The 18,955-nt window shown below is 49.2% G+C and overlaps 1 protein-coding gene across 1 annotated transcript in view; it reads right to left on the reverse strand.

Annotated features, from left to right (window-relative positions):
* Window positions 1–18,955, reverse strand: part of BSN (bassoon presynaptic cytomatrix protein) — a 1,737,600-nt gene that overhangs the window by 1,179,634 nt on the left and 539,011 nt on the right. Inside the window, exon 3 of the mRNA XM_069644195.1 lies at window positions 16,871–18,031. Within this exon, the coding sequence (XP_069500296.1) occupies window positions 16,871–18,031 (1,161 nt within the window). The remainder of the gene's footprint in view (window positions 1–16,870; window positions 18,032–18,955) is intronic.

Raw genomic sequence — 18,955 nt, forward strand, 5'->3', positions numbered from 1 at the left:
GCCTGATGTGGAGGGTCCTTATGTATCCTCGAGGCCCCAACCCCCACATCTTTCATCCCAGCCGCTCTCTATTTACTGCACTTACTTAGGCTCACCCTCCTCACGGGAGGTTGCACTTACGTTCTTCTCTTCTTAGCACTTCACCCGAGCACTTCTCCATGAGCACCACAGCACCTCCCCTCTGCACTTGCACATTCTGAACACTCACAAGGCATAGTAGGTTTGTCTCCTCTCCCTGAAATTATCATTATTTGTTTGTACTATTAATTCAATTACTTATCTTTGTTGTGATTCATTGTCTACCTTCCCCTGTCCCCACCCTTTTGCCCTGTGGGTGCTTTGAAACAGCTTTGCTAATTGTATAAGCACCTAACAAATGACCAATAAATAAATAAGGGGGGCATTCCCACCCACAAAATACAAATAAACCCTGTTGAACTGTCTCCAAGATTCAAAACGTTTTTCTGTTTCATCTATGACGATATTTCAATCTCTCTTTTTCTCTCCTGCTAAGCCTACCACTTCATGTACCTCTTTTTGGAATCTGATCTGCTCTTTCTACTTAGTTTTATCATGTCTTGGTGATATGCCAATGCTCTGAGATTTTTGGCTTATAGCCTCCCTGCTACCTACCACTGGTTAAAAAACCAACAAGTATCTCTCGCTACACCTGGGCTTGCTTTTGCTATTTATGGGTCTGACTCATTTTCTTTTAACAAATTCCTCTGGTGAAGTGACAGGACTACTTTCTGGAACATAACCAGCATTTTTCAATAGCAACTCTCAAAAGGGGTTATTCCTCCAAAGTGGGTGAGATTGGAAAAAGAAGTGTGAGACATGAGAGACCCAACTTTAACTAAGAAGTTGAATATGAGTTTGCTGGTTGTAAACGGTGCCTGTGCATCCGACCTCCCCATTCCCATTCAGATTCATGGGGAGAATCTTTTTTCTGGCGCCCAGAATGGGCAATTACCGGGTCCAGATGGCCGAATTGCCCCAGTAATTGCCCATTCGGGCCCCCCCGAAAATAGTGCAAGTTTGGCAGCTGCCTGCCAGTTTTACCGGCAAGGCTACCGCCAAACCTGTAATGAGGCCCACGTGTGTTAGAAATAGTTCTCACAACAGAGTTACCAAATAAAACAGGTTCAAATATGTCTTTTTCCTCTGCAGCCTCTACCTCTTCACCTCTTCTGCCACCTCTACTCCCAGACGTTATTTTGCAAGGGTTCAATTACCTTGGGCCTCATTAGGAGTTTGCCGGTCCGGAAACAAGTGTGCCGGTAAACTCACCAGCACCCATGTTTCCGGATCGCCAAACTCTCTGAGTCTGCCTGCCGTGGCCGCTGTGCCCGACGGGTCTGACCCTGCCGTGCGCAGCAGCCACGGTAGACAGACTGGTCATGGAAGCACCGGTACCATTAGCAATGCTTCCGTGTCCCCACTCCTATAGAGTCCTTTTGGACACGATGGGAATGGGGACTTACATTTTACCGGCGCCTGACTTCCCGGGCAGCCGGAGTTGTAATCTCCTGGTGGCACCGGGAAGTCAGGTGCTGGTAAAATAGTACGGGTCAGGCGGCAACCCGCCGGTAGCACCGTCAGGGTTACCGCCAGACCAATAATGAGGCCCCTTGTCTGAATTGATATCCAAGTCTGCATTGTTCACTTGCATTATTTTCCTCTTTTTCCAAACAGGGATGTAAGCTTATTTGAGGTCAATAACAGATGGTTCTCTATGTCAGACTCTTCCTTATTATTCAGTCTGCCACCCAGGATCTTTTCCTCTCTTTCCATCCGAACCTTTCAAACTTCACTTTCACCTGTTGTTCTTCTAAGTTTGACCAGCCTACACAGTCACCATTACTGAAGAATCATGGGTTATCATCTTGTCTGTCACCTCTAGAAGTGGAATCCACACCCATCCGCTGTCTTAGAGCGAGATAACACCACATGTTCCAGACCTGAGGGATGACTATTTCTGATACTGCTCAATCTCTAGACCAGCACAATGGTGCATACCAAAGGTAAGTGAGTTGAGCGAGCAGTTCTATTTTTAAAGGTAGACATTTATTGGATTTTAGTGAACACTTATATATGAACCTCTGGCTGGTAGCCAGTATTTTTTATATCAGATCATCATCCATTTACATTCCTCTCCCTCTACCATCCTTCTTCCCCTGCCCCCAGGAGTATTCCATAAAACAACAGCCAATACAATAACCTGAGTAATGTGGGTTGTTCACGTCATAGGAAGTACAGTTCAGGGCATGTCTATGAGGTTCAGGGCGAAGCATTGAAGTCTTTTTGCATATATGACAAGAGGGGAGACCACACCGCCATAAAGGACATTTGAGAGTGTCTAATGTTAAGTGTGAGTTTTGCCATCCCCAGCATAGTCCACACCTTGTCCATCCATAGTGTAAGGGAGGCATGTTATCACAAGTATGACACTGACACAAAAGCTACGCGTTTCAAAACCTTTATTAAATTCTTGGGGTTTGGAAAAAAAAACGACTTCGTACTATAGCTATGAAGGGAGTAGTATCTACCATCAAATAATAAAGAAAACACAGTCCTAGTCAGTCTAAGCCAAATCAAAATGGCCTATATTAACAAAACCTAATGCCTGCCCTATCTCTTATACAAAAGTGTGTAAAGGGGAATGTGTATGCAAAGGAAAGTCAGTGTTATAACATAAAGGATCAAGGAGGCTGAGTCAGCTCTCCTCACCACGTTGGACAGTATGGAGTAAGGTGGCCCCCGTAAACAGGATGACACACTGTGGCTCAGGTTATAAAAAAAAAGCAAATCAAAACGTGGGTCGAGGCCCGCTTGGCCTTCCACGTTAAAGTCACTTATTCCAGTGTTCCAAAAGTTCTTTCACAGTTCAACAAAGGTTCACGCAGGTCTCCGTCTGTCGGGCTCGGACCCCTCAATGCATCAATAGTTCACGTATATCTCCCTATGTCGGGCTCGGACCTTGCAGCAAAATGTACCTGATTCAATGTAGATCTCCCTCAGCCGGGCTCGGACCTCGCAATCACAACACTTGCAGGGGTTTCCTTCACCAAGCGTCATTCTCAATCTTTAGGGGTTCCTTTCCCCTAATTTATTTCATGTTTCCTGTCTTCCTCAGTTGGGCTCAGACCTTTCATGATGCCGAAGACTTTTGAATGTGCAAGGCTTTTACCATAGACCTCCGCAGGACCACTTCAACTTTCACTTCAGCTCTCCCTTAAGTTATTTTCCCCAATGTCTCTTGGTCTTGGTAGTGCCATACCACAATCAGAAAAGTTCAAAGACATCTTTCTCTTAAAGCAATCACCTTTTAAATTCCCCTTTCGTCAGGTTTAATCTTGACAATTGCGCATTTCAAAGTTCGTTCACTTTGCCGCTTTATAACAAGACATTAAACATTTCACTTGACTTTCGAGTGGACTATTTCCTTTCGCCGGACCACTCTACTACTCTGTTTCACTGGCTTCACAGTTATCTGTAGCCTAAAAGTTCAATACTGGTTTCCTTTCTGTCACATCTCCTCAGCATGCACGCAACCTTCAATTGTGAGATACACTGTTGCGGCTTCAATCTTTCCTTGACACAAACCTGGCTTTCATGTGTTTCCCCGGTTGTGTGCATTCCTTTCTTGTCTCTGCGGCTTTGATTCACAAGTCAAGGTTGATACCACAGGCTTGGTCTCGCCTCCCCAACTCTGTCGTTCACACAGGAGGGTCGTATGCGTCATTGAAACACAATGCAAGTTTCTCCTTGTCTGGGATTTGGCTTTCTATGCGTATCCTTCACGGTTTCCCGGAGGCAGCAACCTCCTGCAGCGATCTTCAGGGATTCCCTACCCATCGCTCTGGTCCCTCGATCGGTCGTCCTGCACCAGTGGGTTCGCCTTCGCCCCGCAATATCTGCTCCTTCTCGTGTCTCACCTTGCTCAGAGTGTGTCCCTATGTTCTGCATTTTATCCGTGTGGGGAGAGCTAATGGGTATCAGATGTATGTGATTATGGTCAAGTGCCTGACTTTGCCAGACCTGATTAACGGGACATGTCCCAGGCACTAGTAAGTGAGACACCCTTAGGTTTCTCACAATAGGGACACGGAGGGGACCTCTGTGCTTCTCCACAGCTGGTGGATTGCCGGTTTCGCAGCTAAAGGGAGGTGCATCAGACATTATATTCCGGTTAGGGGCGGTACTTGATAGAGGCCCAGGATGAAGAGACCCAGGACAAAGCACACTGGATCATCTGAAACAACCACTTCAAGGATACTCTTTATCTTAGATCTCACTTCCAACCAGTAATCCTGTATCAATGGGCAGCACCATAACACACGCAACAACGTTCCTTCCCCACTGCAACCTCTCCAGAACAATGTGACTTTGTTGTAGGTGAGATGGAGTTTTGCACCATCTCGTCAGAATCTTATCCTAGGTCTTGGCTAGTCGGGGGACCAGTTCTGTTGTTGCCTCTTTGTGGTCTGCTTCACTCCTCCCCATTACGTGGGTGCCCCAATTCTTGTTCCCATCCCTCACAATATGATCTGCAGTCAGAGGTGGAAAGTGAATTGGTACATTTATACAGGTGGGAGGTAAGTGCTTTGGAGTTTTCTGCCAGTTGGAACACCGATTCAAAGTCAGTCAGCTGTCAGGTCGCTCCCGCTACAGTGGATGGATGCAAGACCCAATGTCTGACCTGCAGGTACCTAAACCTGTACGCCTCCTCAAGCGCCAGTGAGGCCTTGCAGTCCTCAAAACGACGTATTTAACCGTTCCAAAAGCAGTCTCCAATTTTCACTGCCTCCTTTTCCATCCAGTGGGCAAATCCTCTGTCCAGTTTCCCCAGAGTGAAATCCTCTTTATGAAGAAGAGGGGTGGACAGGGGGTTCGGGGGGGGGGGGTAAAGGTATTGATTGCCTGCATTTTGCTCATGCTATCCCAGTCCTCTAGGGATCCCTGTGTAACTGAATTGACACACAGATTCTGCGCTCTCGCTTGTCGAGGGACCCACGGTTGGGTCAATATATGGTGTCCCGCAAACACCTGCTCCATGCTAACCCATATTTTATGGGAATCTCGCTGGACCCAGTCAATAATGGGCCTGATTTGCGAGGCCCTGTTATAGTCCCATAGTCTTGATGACTGCTATTTTTCCAAACCAGGAGATACGAAGGTCAGCCCACTGGTACAAATCTCTTTTAATACCTCTAATGAGTGGCGGGTAGTTTGCCCCAAAAAGATCCCCTATCTTGGCTGGGATGTTGACTCCAAGATACTTCACTGTCTTGGGGGCCCAAGCATATATGAAGGATTGCTGTTACACAGACTTCAGTGCTGGTGGGATATTGAGTCCCAAGATTTCCAATTTAGTAGTATTAACCTTGAACCCTGAGACCAAGCCGTATCTGTGTATTTCCTCAGCTATCCCTTGTACGGAGAGTAGGGGGTCAGTAACTATCAAGATCACGCCTTACCTTGTTGGCTGAAAGTGTTTTCGAAGTTGATTGTGGGCAGCCACTGTGATCCAGGTAATGAGAACTGGGTGCTTGGCTCTGCCCAGAGCATAATAGCCAGTAATGTGAAATCCCCAAACAAGGGAGAAAAAACCCATAGTTGTAAAGTGATGGTAGGACCATGGAATGGTGCAGTCCAGGAATGCAGGAATATTCCAAATGAAGCAAGTAACATTTTCTACTGGCAGCTTAGCAGAAAGAACCTGCAGGTAGGTTAGGCAGGAACATGCAGGTTGAAGGGACAGCAACTTCTAGAAATGAATAGGCAAGGAACTTCCCAAGCAGAGACTAGAGGAAGCAACTTGTAGTAGCAGGACAAAAGACAGCAACATGCAGGAGCCAATAAGCCAGGAAGGGCAAGGTAAGAAGGGAAACAGAAGAAACAAGTAGAGCTTACCACATTGGTAATGAACGTTTCGCAATGAAAACAATATTGCAACGCGAGGAGCTGCCGATCACATACACTTCATATAAAGCTGTAACTCTTCCGGTCTTCCACGTATATGACATCATGACATGACATGCGTCCGTCTTCTGAAGGATTTATCATAATGGAGTGGGCTGGCGTGATGCCAGCGTTGCCGTAGAGACCAAGACGAAGCTCTGTGCTTGCGGCAGTGAAACACAAAAGTAATCAAGAGAATAACATAGTCGGCGAAGAGCTTTATTTTATGCTGGAAACCACCAGACTTAATTCCCAAAATGTTATTAGCCCGAATCCTAGCTGCAAAGGGTTCGTTTGCCATCACAAATAGTAGCGTGTGAATAAATAACCGGCTTGTTTGCTGTTTGAGAAGATGAGCTAGCAGTTTGCATGGGATATTTACATATTCATAATACCTATCTCTCAGTCCCATCAGAGCCTGTTCCGTCTTCTGCACCCTCAGCATCTATAGCTGCTGCCTAGCCGCACTTACCCGTCTGAAATTACGGCGGGTCAGGTCTGCAGCATATGACCCCTCAGCCACCTTAACTTCGTCCAATAGCTCCCTTTCCACTAGGCCCCTAGTCTGCTTCAGCGCCACAGCACTCGCCACGATGTTCCCCCTGGCAATCGCTTTCAGAGGATCCCCCCTTGTACCTTCCCTGGTATCCATCTGTGGATTTCCCTCAGGTAGTCCCGTATAGTCCATGTCAGTTCCTCTAGGCAAATCGGGTCCTGCAGGACGCCCGAGGCATCCCCCATTGATGGTGTTATCGAGCCCTCCTCCAGCCCTCCAGGTGCAGAACCACCATACTATGATCTGTCATGGTCATGGGCGTAATAGTCGAGGCTGCTGCCATGTGAGCCAGCCTCGTGGAAATAAAGACGTAATCAATTAGCAATTCAGAGCTGTGTACATGAGACATATAGGCAAAGGGCGTATCAGTGGGGTGGTGGGTGCGCCATATATCGATGAGGCCACAATTGGCTATACGGGTCCGCAGCGACTTTGAGGCCACTCTAGTTGTAACATACATCGAATGACCTTACCTATCCCTGCTCCCTTCCATGGCCGTATTCATGTCCCCAACCAGAATCAGATTGTCCTGTCCCCTCCAGTCTAATTTGTCCAGGATCTGCTGCATACAAATCATTTGACATGTGTTGGGCGCACAGAAAGAAAGGAACAAGTTACTTACCTGTAACTGTTGTTCTCCAGCATGGGTCTGGCATTGATTCACATGCTCATGAATATTCCCTATCGTCAGGCCGGGAATCCTCGGTAAAGAAAACATCAGTATCAGTTTCGTTTCTGATCTGTCTTTCCCAGTAGTAACCAATCATTGGTCTCTGGGTCATACTGCCCCCAGCCAATGACTGCCCTCTCCCTAAGCCCCATCTCTGGCAGCCATCCTCAGATTTGGTAGCACGCAAAGTGGCAGTATGACCAAGAGAAGAGCCGCAGAGGGGTAGGAGGGAGGGTTCGCATCTGAATCCATGCCAGACCCATGCTGGAGAACAACAGTTACAGGTAAGTAACTTGTTCCTTCTCCATCATGGGGTCTGGCATGGATTCACATGCTCATGAATATAAGAATACATAGCAGTACACACATGCACAACCAACGGGAGGTGGCAAAGGCTCAACATTAAGCATTACATCAACAACTTAACATTAAGCAATTCTTACCTCTTCACCAGGCTCACCTTAGGCGAACAGGTTGCGCAGCACTGCTTGGCCGACCCTGGACTCCTCCCTGGAATCCCGGTCGACGCAGTAGAATCGCGTGAAGGTGTGCGTCGACCTCCACGTAGCAGCCCTGCAGATGTCCAGCAGGGGCACACCAGACAAGAACGCCGTGGTAGCAGCGATAGCTCTGGTCGAATGGGCTCTCGGACGGCCAGGCAACGGCTGGTTTGCCAACCGATGACAGTGCATGATGCAGCCGGAGAGCCATCTGGAAATGGAAGCCTTTGAGAGGGCCTTCGCTTGGTTCACAGGTCCAAAGTTCACAAATAGCTGTGATGTCTTCTGAAAACTCCTCGTGCGGTCCACGTAGAACTTCAGCACTCTAGCCACATCCAGCGAGTGGAAAGTCCTCTCGGCCGGCGACGAAGGCGACGGGAAGAAAACAGGTAACACCAAGGGCTCGTTGAGGTGGAAGTCCGACGGCACCTTGGACATAAAGGAGGGGTGCATCCTCAGCACCACCCTCGTGTCGTCAAAAGTCAAGTATGGAGGCTTGCAGAATAGGGCCTGGATCTCTCCCAATCGTCATGCGGAGGTGATGACCACAAGAAACGCAGTCTTCCACGACAGGAACTTAAACGGTGCCGAATGCAGGGGCTCGAATGGCGCCCTCATGAGCCTGGTCAGCACCACGTTGAGCTCCCACGCCGGGGCAGGGGCCTTCACCGGCGGGAACGGTCGTGACAGTCCCTTCATAAATTCCTTCACCAGGTGATGGGACCACAAGGACGCCCGTCCTGTGGTTCTGGTGTATCGGGAGATTGCAGCCAGATGTATCTTGATGGAGGCGTGAGCCAGTCCAGCCTTGGCCAGCGACAGTAGGTGCGGCAGCAATTGAAGGGCCATAATCCGTAGAGGGTTAATCTTCTGTGCACGGCACCAGACAGAGAACCTCTTCCACTTATGTTCGTAGCACTTGAGAGTTGAGGACGCCATGGCCTTTGCAAGAACCTCTCTGCAGTCAGCCGGGATATCGTACCCTCCAAACTCTAGTGCTGCAGGAGCCAGGCCTGCAAGTTCAGCGACTCCGGGTCGTGATGAAGTATTGCGCCTCCTTTTCTGGAGAGAAGATCCGCGTCCGTCGGCAGCTTGACTGGTGGGGACGCTGACAAGTCCAGAAGGTCCGGGAACCAGATCTGCCTCGGCCACGTCGGTGCGACGAGGATCATCCTGCACCGGGACCTCTTGAGCTGGTTGACGAGTCGGAGCAGCAACGGCAACGGAGGGAACGCATATAGGAACAGGCCGTCCCAGGGGAACGAGAAAGCATCGCCCATGCTCCTCGGCTGGGGAAACCTGCTGGCGAACCTCTGGCACTTGGAGTTCGTCGCCGTCGCGAACAGGTCGATCTGCGGTTTTTCCCCATCGTCAGAAGAGTCGATCCACTTGATCCTGACGTAGTTCCCACTCGTGGCACAAGCGCAGCTCCCTGCTCAATGAGTCGGCGATGGTGTTCTTTATCCCTGCCAGATGAAAGGACACCAGAAACATCCCTTGGGCGACGGCCCAATGCCACAGATACTGGGCTTCCTTGGAGAGGGCTGGAGATCTGGTTCCTCCTTGCTTCCGGATGAAGAACATCGTGGTGGTGTTGTCGGTGAAGATTCTCACCACCTTGCCCTTGAGGGACGGGAGAAAGGACCTGAGGGCCCAGAACACTGCACGGAGCTCCAGAATGTTGATGTGGAGCGGCTTCTCCTCCGGGAGCCAAAGGCCTCTCGCGTGAAGTTCTCCGGTGTGCGCTCCCCACCCTTCCAGGGAGGCATCTGTCGTCACCGTTATCTGGTGGGATGGGGTCTGAAAGTCTGTGCCTGCCGTCAGATGAGCGCGCGTGCCCCACCACCGGATTGCTCGTCGGAAGGTCTTGTTGAGCGGGATCCTGTCCTCGAAGCTGCCCGTCACTTGGATCCAGCGGGCGTCGAGGAACTCTTGCAGAGGGCGCATCCGAAGCCTGCACAGGCGCACAAGATATCTGCAGGAGGACATCATCCCGAGGAGGGACTTGATGGACCTCACCCTGGCCACGTCCGTGGCCAGCAGACGCTGCACCTTGCCCAGGATGGCCTTCGTCCTTTTCTCCGACGGCGAGGCCAGACACGCCACTGTGTCGAGCTTGGCTCCCAGAAACAGTGCAACTTGCGACGGGACCAGGTGGGATTTGGGAAAGTTGATGGAGAATCCCAGGTCTGTGAGCAGCTGGTCCTTCTTTGCTGTGTGATCTACGGCGAGCTCCCTTGTCCTTGCTCGATGAGCCAGTCGTCCAGGTAGGGGTAGACGTGGATCCCCTGCAGGCGCAGCCGTGCCGCCACCGGTGCGAGGCACTTGGTGAACACCCTGGGTGCCGACTTCAATCCGAACGGGAGGGCCTTGAACTGGTAGTGCCATCCTTGGACCACGAACCTGAGGAACTTTCGGTGTCCTTTTAGAATGGGGATGTGGAAGTACGCATCCTACAAATCCAACGACGACAGGAAATCGCCCTCCTCCAGCTGTCCCAGCACATGCTGGAGGGTGACCATCCGGAACTTATGTGCCTTGATGTACTTGTTCAGTCGTTGCAGGTCCAGGATGGGGCACCATCCTCCTGTCTTCTTTTTCACAAGGAAGTACCGTGAGTATACTCCGGAGCCCCAGAGCCTCTTCGGGACGAGCTCGATGGCACCTTTTTTGAGCATCGTCCTTACCTCCAATAGCAGTTGAGGCACCTGCTCCCACGACGGGAGCTCTTTCCCATCATCACCGCCGTCGTCGTCGGAACCCGTTGTGGCCGTGTCCATTCCCGTGTCATCCCCAGGGACGGGGGACGTGGGCAAAGGTTAAGTAGGCCGCGAGGGCTGAAAAGGCGGGGCTGGATGGATCCGTCTTCTCTTGTTCGGGAGGCTTCCCGCCGGGCCTGACTCTGGCTCCTCCGTCGAGCCTGGTTCCGGATCCTCTGTTGGTGGTAAGGGAAATCTCGTCCTTATCTCTGAACATAAGGATTGTATCACCAACAAAATGGCCGGCGAGTTATCCTGCGGCTCCGGAAGCGACGGGTGACTAGGACCCTCGCCGGTGCCGCCGTCGCTCTCGTCGTCACCTTTGTCGGGATCCCTTCCGTGGGAACGGGCCTCTTCAACGCCCTCGTCGAGGCCCTCTAAGACTTCTACCAGCTCCTCCTCGGATGCTGTGTCCGTGTCCACAATGGCCACCGCCCCCCCCCTCTTTTTCCACCGGGGTCTTCACGGGGGTCTTTTCGATGGGTCTGAAAGAGGCTTCCCTCCGCGGAGGCAGGGAGACTCTGGGCCCCGAGGTCGCCTCCACTGGTGTAGCCTCCACAGGCTGCACCAGGGCCGCCACGACTTCCTCGATAGAGGCCTTGGCCGGGTGAATCAAGGCCTTTACCACCTTGTGTGGGCCTGTGGCCTTCACCTTGAGGGGAGGGTCACCGCCTCGCTCCCCCTCGGCCGGATACTTTGAGCTCGGCCGGGGCCTCTCCAGAAGCTTTGCCAGGTTCTCGGCCTTCCTCTTCCCTGAGCCAGAGTGTTGGCTCATGGTTGATGGCGCTGGAGACGGTGCGCCCTGCCTGGCAGCCGGGGAGCCTGACCGTTCGGCGCTCCTGGGGCCCATGGACTCGCGGTGCTTTGCCTTCTGTTGGGCCCCCGTCACCGGGGTGCTCTCACAGGACTTAGAAGACCGCTCGGACTTCTTCTTCTTCTCACCTGACGGGCTCTTTCCTTCCAGCCAGTTGGAGAGAAAAAGGTGGCCGATGAGGAAAAGAACTGGTGCAGGAATTGCCTGTTCCCAAGCCGAGTGTGGTCCCTAGACAGAAGATGCGTTTCCTGCGGACCCACACTATATAAATGAAGGCGTTGCAGTTCCTGAAAGAGCTGGATGCATTAGCCCGGGGTGTTAAGACCTCGGGCATTCAGAGTTGCTACATTAATCGCCATTCCCCTGAGCAATGGTTCTCACACCCAAAGGTCCCCCTGAGTCAGCTGATGTTCACTTCCCCCCAAAATCCTCACATCTTCCCGGGTTGTAATGCAATAAGACAGGCTCCCTTTAATCTTGCCCTCCCACTGTACATAATCACCACCAACATATCCATAAAGAACTGCTCTTGTAAATACCCAAGTGCATATTTCACTCTGTTCCAGAGTTGGATTAGAAGATGTAACCCCCCCACGCAAACTTGACCTGACCCGCTGCAAATTTGCAATCAAACTGGGACACCAACTGTTACCAATTTCTTGTGCTGCAGAATAGAGAACCAAACAAGCTTGGGCTCTGGTGCCCAATCATAAAGCTCCCGCCCACTGCAGGTTCCACCCAGTCTCTGCCAATCGGCCCCCCATCAGGATAGCCCCATGCTTAGAGCAAGGTGAGACTACACCTCTTTGTCATCAGAGGCATTCTCCCTTTCCTCACCTTCCCCCAGAAACTCATTGTCTCCAGAGCTCTGGTTCTCTGTAGGCTGGACTACTGCAACAACCTCTTCCTCAATCTGCCTAAATCCTCGCTTCGCCCCTTCAACTAATCCAGAATAGGACTGCAAGTCTTCTCCTTGACCTCAAGTCCAGGGGCCGCATGTCTCCAACCCTAAACTCTCTCCACTGGCTCCCAGTTGTTGGGAACATCAAGTTCAAGACTCTCTCCATCATCCACAAGGCTTTCTGGGGCATGGGATCCCGCTACCTCCAACTCTCTCTCCCTAAATACCTCCCTACTAGAGCACTTCGGTCTTCTAGCTCCAACTCTCTGAAGATCAGACGCTTTTCCAAGCAGAGAGTGGGGGGTAGATCTCTCTCTGTTCTGCAGGAGCCTCCCTCTAGAATGGCCTCACTGCCCCTCTCAGGCTTGAGCCAGATCTCTTTAAGTTCTGGAAGCTTCTCAAGACCCTCCTTTTCTTGTCTTCCTTCTCTCTGCCCCTCCCCTTCTAATGTCCCCCTCTGCAGCATTTTGACTGGCTTCTTGGTTCTTTCTGAGTCATACAGGGAACCAGGCCCTCCTAGCCCAGTCTACCCCAGCACTTTGTTCTCCCCTGACCCCCAGCAAACCTGCATTTGCACTCCTACCTGACTCCCTTCCACTCTACGTGCCTGGCAGGGCCTACACCCCTACTGAGCCAGATTCTGCCCCTCCCCGCACTTAGCATGTGGACCCTCATTCCCTGCACTCCCTGCTTTTCCCTGTCCAACTGGCCTCCCCATAGTACTCGCGTGGCCCAGGGGCACTCTTCCCCCCAGCCCCTGCATCCGACAGCACTTGTGTGCTCTCCACTATTCCCTTTCCATTTTAGCATTAACGCATTCTGCTCTGACCGGTACTCTCACTCCCCTCCCCACTTTCCTGCACTTCTTGTTACTGCACTTGCATGATCTGAATTACACAAGGCCAAGTAGGACCGTTTTTTGTTATTCTTCATCCCTGTTCCCACCCCCCACCACCTCTTTTGTCTTGTGGCGCCTTGAAACACCATTTGCTGTATAGGCGCACTAGAAATACCCAATAAATAAATAAATACATCTGTCAACCTTTTTCTTGCTCACCAGTACAGTCTGCCAAAAGTCCATAAATCTGGTTTCCATCGAGCGGGCCAACCTGCTCCTCCCCAACCCCCACACCCTCCGTGACATGCCTTCTTCTCCCAGAGCAAGACTCAGCAGGCAGGCACCTTCTTTCACTGTAAAGATTGTGCGTACCGCATCTTTCCACTTGAATTGAAGACCGAAAGGATATGTCCATTTAAATCTGATGTCTTGACGTCGTAGCTCCTTGGTGATGGGCTTCAGGGCTCTGCATTTGGCCAGCGTGGGCTAGGAGACATCCTGAAAGTCAAGGACCACTTAGTCCAGATATGTTATTTTGTCAACTTTCCTCGCTGCCCCCAGAAAGTCTTCTTTCACTTTGTAGTCATGGAGCTTCCCGACGATGTCCCTGGGAAGTCTATTTGTCCCATCCCTTCTCGGGCCAACTCTGTGCGCTCTACCTATCTTGATGATCCCCGAGGGATCCTGCCTCGTGATCTGGGAGAAGAGCTTCCTGACACAATCCTCAATATTGTCGCCTTACACACCTTCAGACAGAAACTTTATCCTGAGGTTGTCCCTGTGCACCTGATTCTTCAGGTCATCGCATTTGGATTTCAGGAACTCATTGTCATCTTGCAGAGAGACCACCAAACCCCAGACATCTCTGATCTCGGCTTCCAATGCGGTCAGAGAGTGCTCCTCGTCTCCCAGCGCCCCCAAGTCGAGGGACCATATCAGAAATTCAGGCGTGAACTGTGGCACTTCGCCTAGGTGAGCATCCCCTTCTCCACTATCCCCACCCCCTTCCATGCTTAACGGCTGCAAGGACTGCCTCTGGGGGGTCTTTTGGAAAGCCTGGATATCAGTGTGTTTGCTTTTCCTGGAGGATCTGGACATACTGCAGCTCCCAGCCGACAATGTTGTTGTACATGTCTTCCACTGCGGTACTGCTTCTTAACAGCCAGTAGCACAATGCTGTCTCGATGTCCGGGCTAACAACCCTCCATCACAGCCTGCCACAGCCACTCACCTCCAGGGAGCAAGGGAGAAAAGCAACGCGATGTGCGCAGAACACCTATATACCCACTCTCCAGGTGTATTCACAATGATCTCTTGTCAGTCCCCAGCAGCCTCAAATTGGGAGTCTGGGCATGCGGCTGAGGAGATTTCTCGGGTGCAGAGGCCAAAGCTATGCCCCCCAACCCCCATTACACAAATGCGCCCCCACCGCTTCCAGCATCTACTCTGTGGCATCTACTCAAAGAGGTTCGGCTGGCAGAACCCATATCTCTTATTCTTCTACTCTCATTTCATAACTACACTGTCCTTTTACAGCATCTGGAACTTTCCCCTGGTTTCCATTTGTTCCCACTACTTCTATATCGGGGTGACCCTTAAAACTATAGGTTCCAAAAATAATAATAGTCACAGTAGCTCCCTTAAATCCCATAGTCTTTCAACAACTTTATGGCTAGGAAAGTGGAGTAAACCAATGTTTGGAGAACAATGATGTGGGGCACTGGGAGGGCAGAATGAAACAGATGACGAAAAGATTCAGCCATATATAGGATGTAGAGTAGTTAAGTTGTTTGAAAATGGAAAGCGTCAGGCAGGAATGGCAAGAAAGCCATAACGGAGAGGAATCTGGAGATAAAAGAAAGAGAAACAGTGTCAGAAATCAAATATTCCCTTTCCACAAAAAGCACCCACTCTAACACTTACCTCCATGTACCGTTTCAACAACAACATGGTCTGTTCCATCAAGGCACAGCTTCACCCACTGCTGCCAGCAACCCACAGCTGCAACCAACTTGATCTCTCTCAGGAGGCAATTTTATATTAAGATGTATTAAACAAAAGGAAGGAAACAAGCACCATGTTTGGTAAAGCTGGTCTCAGAAATTCCATATTACCACAATACCAGCATTAAAATTACAAAATAATGTATTTATTTATTTTGCAGAGGGCTGACCTGTCCGTGTTCATGCTATGCTGATTCATTCTAGCAGGTAAAATTAGATTATGTATTGTGGCCGCCAGTGATTTACAGTGACAGTTAATAGCATGGATACGTTGTGGCCACGTCAAGCAAGTCATTTACAGTGACCATTACTGGCACAGATACGTTGTGGTCGCAACCTCATGCAAGGTATTTACAGTGACTATTATTGGCATAGATATATTCTATACACCTGCATGAGGCCGGAGGCTCCTGCAGGTGAGTTACAGACTACAGTCATCATAATGGCATAGTTGTATTGTGGGTTAAACTTCGTGTAAGTGAATTATGGTGACCAGTACTGGCATGGTTAGGATGAAAATGGTGTAAAGCGTTCCTGTGTACCTTTAGTGACATGGCATTCACTTGATTTTTTCTTGTGTTAAATTGTATGGCCCTCATTCCGAGGTTGGTGCTAGTCATGGCGCTATTAGCTATTAGCGCCATGTCTAGCACCAATATCGGTACCGCCATCGACGTGGTGGTATGGGGTCTTACCGGTCTATTCCGCCCTTTGCGGGACCGGTAAGTCCCCATTTGAAATGCCATTCCCCATTCCCATTTGAGCCCCCATAGGGCTCAATGGGAAGGGGGAAGGCGGCAATAACGTTACCGCAAATTGCGGTACCGTTATTGACCCCGGTATCCCTTTGCGGGTCTCGTCCTTAACGCCTGCTAAAACCATGCTAAAACCAGGCGTTAAGGAAGGACCCGCAAAGGGACCTCAGAATAGGGCACAAAGGGATTACCGGCACCAGTGTCATTACCGGTGCCCGGTATCCCTTTGCGCCCGGGTCGTAATGACCCCCTATGTCTTTTTTTCACAATTTTCTCAAAAACTGTGCTTTTAAAAGGCAGCATGTATACGCATTATTGTAAACATTTGCTCAGATGGAGAACCTCACCGAACCTCCTACATGTGTTGCATTCTCCAATGAAAGCATTCAACTCCCGTCAGGGCTGATTCATTAATCATTTAGATTCCTGGTGCCCCCTCAGGAGCCATCTGTCCCCAATCCACACACACAGCACCAAAAGCTGACTCTGCCACTGGTTTAGCCTTTTAAGCATCGGGAAAGCAACACACAAGTAGCTGATTTTATGTAACATAACATAACTTTCCCAGCTAACATAATCCCCTGGTGTAACGCAAAACGGGTAGGTCTTTTGTCTTCCCTTCTTGCCCCCTGTTCTTTAGCTAGGAAAAGATGGCCCAGAAGAGATATGCACTGCAAATGACAATGCTAAATTATTAGTGATTAAAATACCCAGCACGGAGAAAATGCACACTTCGTACTAAACAATCAAAGGTCAACATTACAGGGGTTATTTTAGTTCGCACCTCATTAACAGATTTTTCACTCTACTATGCAGTACCTTCCATATACCCTGCTGGCTTAGAAAATGAGATATTTTCGAACCTTTTCATAGATGATCCACATAATGGAGGACCTGCAAATAATGTCAAAGATAAGCCACAGGCACCGAAATAGATATAATATAGGATTCGTAATGATTGTAGTTATGGTAAATTATGCAGCTCTTTTTGTTGTACTGATTGGCGCAGAATGGCTGGAGGAAGTATATATTTAAATAATTCTGATATTTTCTCTACTTCTGATTTCATGACAGCAATGGCAGGGTGTGCAGCGCAATAGATATCCTTACCTCCACCAGGTGAGGGGTTGGGTTGAAGCCACACATGTTGCAGACCTGTTTTGTACATGCTGTGCAATTATTGTAATTGGAAGGTTCACCCGAGCCTACGTTCAACTCGGCTTTACATAGTGGGCACATGACTCGTTCTTTCGGCACATCCTTTGGCTTAACAGTGTGTTCTGTACTTGTGTGCGTTGGAATCGAAGAACTTCCAGCTTTACCCTGTTTTCCGGAAAGAGTCCCTTGGGCTTTTATTTCAGTTTCTTTGCTGGCATCACTGAATACTATTTTTGGAGGCACTTTGCCAGGAGACTGCTGGCTTTGAGGTGTGGCCTCTGGTTGGACAGAAATGAGTGTGCTTGCCTGATTCAGAAGAGAAGCTCCGAATCCAAACAGTTTCCCCGTGAGGCCCTCTTGTGGTTGTTCTTGTGTCCCAGTAGAGAGTGGTGTTGGAAGTTTGGATGGTGATTCTCCGGCATGTTTTCTCTGCTCAGTGGGTGAAGGCTTAATTTGTTGGTGTTGAGAAGATGGCTTTGCTTGTTGATGCTGGGGAGAGGGCATTGCTTGCTGATGCTGGGGAGAGGGCATTGCTTGCTGATGCTGGGGAGAGGGCATTGTTTGTTGATGGTGGGGAGAGGGCATTGTTTGTTGATGGTGGGGAGATGGCTTTGCTTGTTGATTTTGTGGCAATGGCATTGTCTGTGGGTGCTGTGGAGATGGCATTGCTTGTTGATGCTGTGGAGAAGGCCTTGTCTGATGCTGGAGTGAAGGCTTCGCCTGTTGATGGTTGGGAGACGACCTAATTGTTTCCTGAGGGGCTGTAGGTTTTGGCTGGCTCTGACTTAGTTGTTCCTTCTGCTTAGTTTCTTGTGGCTTAACCTGCTGAGAGGACATAACATTTGTGCCATGCACAATATTTGGAGTAGTTCCCAGTGATTTCTCGTGACCTATCTTTGTCTGCAATTGAGACTGTGGCTGGGGCTGTAGTTGGGCCTGATATTGCAGTTGCGGCTGGGACTGATGCCGGGGTATGGGTTGTTTGGCTGGAGAATGAGACGGTGAAAGTGCAGGCGAGTGTAGCTGTTGCTGACTTTTTGAGCGAGGTGCAGTGGTCATATCCATTCCTAAAGCTCTCTGCATCTGGCAATTCAAGCATAACCATTCTTTTACCTGCAAGACATAATATTAAACAGAATATTGACTAGCCAATATTTCTTAAGATCAAAATCATTTAATCAACAACGGTCACAGATTAATGCATTTATCACTGACTTGCACTTTAAATGTCCGTCAAGGTTGAGCAAAGCTTATGCCAGAGCTACCGAATAAGGATGTCAGTAATGGTGCATTAGTGAAATTCATTCTACCATTATCCTTAATGATATCTTTGCAGAAACTCAATGCAGAGTAATCTTGGTAGCTTTTATTTGGCATCAGTGCAAACAAAAAGTTTGTTGATAAACGAAACATGGGTATTGATAAGATATCATAATCAATTAAATGGCTTTTGCTAGGATTTCTTTTTCTAGTGAGAACCTTCTACGTGGAAAATGAAAAAGTATTTTCAATAGGGGCAGACATCACATTAGCAATAGACAAATTACTATTCTTTTCATTTTAGCTTGAGGCCCATCAGCACAGGAAAGATGCGTTTTAGTATTTCCTGAGTGTGAGGGTGTTCCGCTAGAAATAGAAAAATATGCTTTGCGAGAGCGTTATCTTATGCTTGAAAAAGAATATTTTACATTGAGTGTGGGGAATGGGGAACTATGGCACTGGGGCATATTTTCGCTTTACTTTTATTGCAAAGGAAAAGTATACTCCTTTCACAAATTAAATATAGGAAAAGTAGTTAGGGTTGCATTATATTATTAGATAACATTTCACTTTGCTGTTTCAAAAAACTTTAAGAAGCAATACGACTAAAGTTGTCACAAACCCATTTAATGAAGTAAAACTATTTATTATTTTGCATTTTTTATGCTGCTCAAGTTACAATAAACATTTCAAGTTTGTAAACCGCTCCAATCCTGATAGATTTTAAGTATGAAAAGAGCATACATTCTAAGCAAAACATTCATGACACAAGATATC

The sequence above is a fragment of the Ambystoma mexicanum genome, chromosome 2p, assembly GCF_040938575.1.
Source record: "Ambystoma mexicanum isolate Mex_15411 chromosome 2p, UKY_AmexF1_1, whole genome shotgun sequence".
Lineage (NCBI taxonomy): Eukaryota > Metazoa > Chordata > Amphibia > Caudata > Ambystomatidae > Ambystoma > Ambystoma mexicanum.